The following is a 5,686-nucleotide window of genomic DNA, read 5'->3' as shown; positions in this document are numbered from 1 at the left end:
CCCTGACCACACCCTCATCCCTGACCACACCCCCATCCCTGACCACACCCTCATCCCTGACCACACCCCCAACCCTGACCACACCCTCATCCCTGACCACACCCTAATCCCTGACCACACCCTCATCCCTGACCACACCCTCATCCCTGAAAACACCCTCATCCCTGACCACACCCTCATCCCTGACCACACCCCCATCCCTGACCACACCCTCATCCCTGACCACACTCCATCCTTGACCACACCCCCATCCCTGACCACATCCTCATCCCTGACCACACCCTCATCCCTGACCTCACCCCCATCCCTGACCACACCCCCATCCCTGACCACACCCCCATCCCTGACCACACTCCATCCTTGACCACACCCCCATCCCTGACCACACCCTCATCCCTGACCACACCCTCATCCCTGACCACACCCTCATCCCTGACCACATCCTTATCCCTGACCACACCCCATCCCAGACCACACCCCCATCCCTGACCACACCCCCATCCCAGACCACACCCCCATCCCTATGGTTTGCCACTTGGCTTTGTTTTTATCAGTTGTCCATGCTATTTCAATATTTCAATAATAAATCATTAGATTTTTCCATTGCGTTAATGATGGCAGATTGATTGATTTCCAAGTTCTTAGTATAAGAATGTTGGTCTTTTCATGTACAAAGAAGACCAGACAAATATTCAACATTTGCTGTGTTTGGGTAACCTTAACAAACAGCTGAAATACAACAGCTTGTAGCCTACTTAGTTATAAAACAAGACCATTTCAGTCAAATAACTGGAAACAAGGCCAACTTAAATGACCAACACAGATAGAATGTATGCACACATGACTGTAAGTCGCTTTGGATAAAAGCGTCTGCTAAATGGCATATTATTTATTATTATTATTATTAAGTCAAATAACTGGAAACAAGGCCAACTTAAATGACCAACACAGATAAGTCAAATAACTGGAAACAAGGCCAACTTAAATGACCAACACAGATAAGTCAATATTATATTTATTATGTTCAGATTTCAACTCACTTCCATATAATATGTGAGAATGTCATTTCAGTTTGTCATTCCTCATCTCAAAGAGGGTAATATCATGAATCTAGCCCTCACACACACTTACTCATTAACCATTCAGATGCTGATTGTAGCCAGTTTAAAAAAGGAGATTCAACATTAGGTTTCACCTGGCAACAATTGTTTTCAGAAGTTCATTTATTGGTCACTGTTTGTTTTGGAAACGGTAAACAGATCACTGATCAACATACAGTACATCTGGAGATGTACACTCAGTTCAGTAACAACTTCACGATGGCCCGTATTCATAAAACGTCTCACAGTGCTGATCTAGGATCAGGTCCCCCCTGTCCATGTAATCTTATTCATTATAATGTAAAATGATAAACTGATCCGAGATCAGCACTCCTACTATGAGACACTTTGTGAATGTATCTCACACACATCTTCACCGATATCAAATAGAAAATATGAATAACAGCCATAATGGGGACAATAAAGTTAAGATTATTACAATAACATTAAATATGGTTTTGATTTAAGTGCTGCTAGGTTGGTGAAATGGGAACGATGTGTTGACGTTAAGGGAGAGCGAATGCATTACACACAGACATTATGGGAACGTTCATAGGATAACCAATCAGAACAAACTGTTCACGTCCTGTACAGTATCTCAGGGCACTGCTCTAAGAATACGACGACAGACTCTGTGATGAAACTCATAACTGGGGCCTTGGTTTTAATCATCCTTGTGGATATGCCCATTTAATAAATGAAAACATTTTCATTTTCTAAACAATTAATCATGTTCTTACAGCAGCCTGTAATTGTCTATGACTCCATTACCCAGAGTGCATCTCTTTTCTCATTCTGAGGTACTCTGTTGTCTTTTCACCATCTCTGCCTGTCTACCTCCATAGGTCCTGACCTGTACCCATATCCACTGTGGTGTGGTAGGACTCTCCTCTACTTAAATCCATCATCATGGTCTTCAGTACTAGACACGTTCTTTCCTCATCCGTCCATACGTTCTCCCCTCTGTTCTATCTGTGTCGTCATCCCCCCATCCCTCTGTCCTGGGCTTGTCTGTCTGTCTGTCTGTCGTTCCCTCCTCCATGGCCCGAGGGGGTTATCTATGGTGCTCTCCAGAGTCATTGGGACTCTTTGGGGATGTATAGGGGGTAAGGAGGTGGTCCGGGGGCCTGAGGCTTTGCCATTGTCCTTTTCCTCCTCTCCCTCCATTCCTCCTACTCCTCTTTCTCCCCCTCCTCTTCCCTCCGTTCTGTCAGTCTCCTCGGAACCCCCCCGCCCGTCCTCGCTGGACTCGACGACGTCTGATCCCTCCGACTCAGAGAGCAGCTCCCCGTCGCGGTACTCAGTCCCTTCCACCCCCTCGCCGTCCCTCTCCTCCCCCGCGTCCTCCTCCCCTGCATTGCTCATCTGGGTGGTGCTGTTGTGGTGCTTGATGTGGTAGCGCTGGTTCTGGAAGAACTTGACCAGGGTGTGCTTAGGAAGGTCCAGCTGGGCCGACAGGGTGTGGATAGCCTCCTGGTCAGGGTAGAGGCCCACGTCACCGATGAAGCTCTGCAGGATGGCCAGAGCCTCCAGGGAGATCCGGGTCCGCGACCGCAGCTTTCTGGACCCGCCACTAGAGCTGCCACTCACGCTGCCGTTGTCCTTGCCTCGAGTCCCATCCGAGTTGTGGCCCCTGGGGCCAGGCGTGGGAGTGGGGAGAGGGGATGGGTCCCGCATGGGAGATGGGGATGGGGCCTTCCTTGGAGGTAAGGGATGCCTGTGCAGTGCCTGTGGAGAAAAAGAGGTGTCATGTTGAATCCCATCAGAGCAGACTGTAATAATAAAAAGTAATAATCAGTCTATAGTCTAAGTAATAATCAGTCTATTCTCTAAGTAATAATCAGTCTATAGTCTAAGTAATAATCAGTCTATAGTCTAAGTAATAATCAGTCTATAGTCTAAGTAATAATCAGTCTATAGTCTAAGTAATAATCAGTCTATAGTCTAAGTAATAATCAGTCTATAGTCTAAGTAATAATCAGTCTATAGTCTAAGTAATAATCAGTCTATAGTCTAAGTAATAATCAGTCTATAGTATAAGTAATAATCAGTCTATAGTCTAAGTAATAATAAGTCTATAGTCTAAGTAATAATCAGTTCATTCTCTAACTAAGTCTGACAACACAATATGCACATTCATATAATAAACTGAAAACCTCAACAACAACAACAGAGACAGTAGAAGAAGTTCACCTAAACATAGGATACACTTCCCCCTTAGTGGTAAGTCATTTCATTTACTTTCTAGGGGGTTAGTTGTACTATAACAGAGATCCCATAGACCAGAGAGTTCCCTAGAAGCTCATGAACAACAACAGCAGCAGAGAGTGTTTCCCTGAGGAATAGGATAGACTCCCCCCTCTTAGTGGCAGCCCATTAACATCCTAGGGGGTTAGTTGTACTATAACAGAGATCCCATAGACCAGAGAGTTCCCTAGAAGCTCATGAACAACAACAGCAGCAGAGAGTGTTTCCCTGAGGAATAGGATAGACTCCCCCCTCTTAGTGGCAGCCCATTAACATCCTAGGGGGTTAGTTGGAACGTGTGGTACTGGAGCTGAGATCCCATTGACCAGACAGAGAGGTCCCAGGCCCATCACATTCCCCTCTCCTGGGGCTATTAGAAGGGCGGGGTGCCTAAACGCCCAAATACTGGAATGCTGCGCCCATAAATCTGTGGTCCGGGAAAATTAAAGGCCTAAATAAAGATAATAGTAATTATTTTTCCCCCTTCAATAATAACATGGTATGTTTCAAATAATATTGAGGTTAGGCCAGACCATGGAGTATTTCTAAATGCTCTTTGGTGGGTTGGTGAGAGAAGGCCTTTTGGTCTTCAGGAAATGTGTGGGCTCGTTGTTTTTATGCCTCCTTGTCTATTTCTGATGTCATAAAGGGGCAATCTGAAGTTTCCGTAACAAGTTGAGGGACGGGGCTGTTGAAATGTTACCACTCTCAAATTCATAGAGAGAGAGAGAGCTATGGATGCAAGGACTGACCATCCATGATATCAACATGATAGTTTTAACCATGTTTTGAGGAGATACAGTGTTGGTTTACATTTACATTGCTTAAAAACATTGGAGTGAAATAAGCTTATATTCTGGGTTCTGACGGGGTACAACAGTTGAACTGAGCTCATGAGGCATTTCTAAGTTATATTCTTCAAGAATCAATGAGTAAATATCATTGATTTAAAAGTCAAGCAACTGCAGATTGCCCCTTTAAAGGAGACGTGGATGACTAAAATGTCTTAAAGGAGACAAACCTGACAGGAAGTGGATGACTAAAATGTCTTAAAGGAGACAAACCTGACAGGAAGTGGATGACTAAAATGTCTTAAAGGAGACAAACCTGACAGGAAGTGGATGACTAAAATGTCTTAAAGGAGACAAACCTGACAGGAAGTGGATGACTAAAATGTCTTAAAGGAGACAAACCTGACAGGAAGTGGAGGACTAAAATGTCTTAAAGGAGACAAACCTGACAGGAAGTGGATGACTAAAATGTCTTAAAGGAGACAAACCTGACAGGAAGTGGATGATTAAAATGTCTTAAAGGAGACAAACCTGCCAGTAGGGGGATGACTTGAAAATAAAAGAGAGCTGCACACTCTAGGAGCTCAGATGCAAAAATGTAATACCAACGTTTCGACAGCCAAGCTGTCTTCATCAGGGTATAATATAAAGTGGATGACTAAAATGTCTTAAAGGAGACAAACCTGACAGGAAGTGGATGACTAAAATGTCTTAAAGGAGACAATCCTGACAGGAAGTGGATGACTTAGTGTAAGGAACAGGTGGTGGTGAGAGAGAAACGTCCCAGGCATCCCACCACTGTCCTTGAAACCCTTTAACAATCAATCCAGTCAGTCCTTCCATAACTCTAAATCCAACCTAAAACATCAGAACACACAACATCACTAAAATATCATAACTCTAAATCCAACCCAACAACAGAACACACAACATCACTAAAATATCATAACTCTAAATCCAACCCAACAACAGAACACACAACATCACTAAAATATCATAACTCTAAATCCAACCCAACAACAGAACACACAACATCACTAAAATATCATAACTCTAAATCCAACCCAACAACAGAACACACAACATCACTAAAATATCATAACTCTAAATCCAACCCAACAACAGAACACACAACATCACTAAAATATCATAACTCTAAATCCAACCCAACAACAGAACACACAACATCACTAAAATATCATAACTCTAAATCCAACCCAACAACAGAACACACAACATCACTAAAATATCATAACTCTAAATCCAACCCAACAACAGAGCACACAACATCACTAAAATATCATAACTCTAAATCCAACCCAACAACAGAACACACAACATCACTAAAATATCTCTGGTTCTTTGTTTCTCTGTTGTCACATTATGGATACAACAGTCTGGAGGAAATGAGTCTCATCAAGAAAAGTAAATCATCTGTGAGGAGAGGATGAAAGAATGATAGAGACCCTGAATAATGTAGCTGTCCTGGTTAGAGAGGATCCTCATTAGGGTACAGGCCCTGAATAATGTAGCTGTCCTGGTTAGAGA

At 43.4% G+C, this 5,686-nt stretch overlaps 1 protein-coding gene across 2 annotated transcripts in view; it reads right to left on the bottom strand.

The window, feature by feature from the left end:
• Positions 1–989: 989 nt before the first annotated feature.
• LOC124008933 (DNA-binding protein SATB2-like) overlaps positions 990–5,686 on the bottom strand; it is a 70,668-nt gene continuing 65,971 nt past the window's right edge. For both annotated transcript variants that reach the window (XM_046320531.1, XM_046320530.1), the window contains one exon: positions 990–2,828. In XM_046320531.1, coding sequence (XP_046176487.1) covers positions 2,040–2,828 — 789 coding nt within the window. In that variant the 3' untranslated portion in view covers positions 990–2,039. The remainder of the gene's footprint in view (positions 2,829–5,686) is intronic.

Source organism: Oncorhynchus gorbuscha, linkage group LG21 (genome assembly GCF_021184085.1).
Source record: "Oncorhynchus gorbuscha isolate QuinsamMale2020 ecotype Even-year linkage group LG21, OgorEven_v1.0, whole genome shotgun sequence".
Classification (NCBI taxonomy): Eukaryota; Metazoa; Chordata; class Actinopteri; order Salmoniformes; family Salmonidae; genus Oncorhynchus; species Oncorhynchus gorbuscha.
Note: the sequence above shows the minus strand (reverse complement) of the source record. Positions and strands in the feature narration are given on the sequence as shown.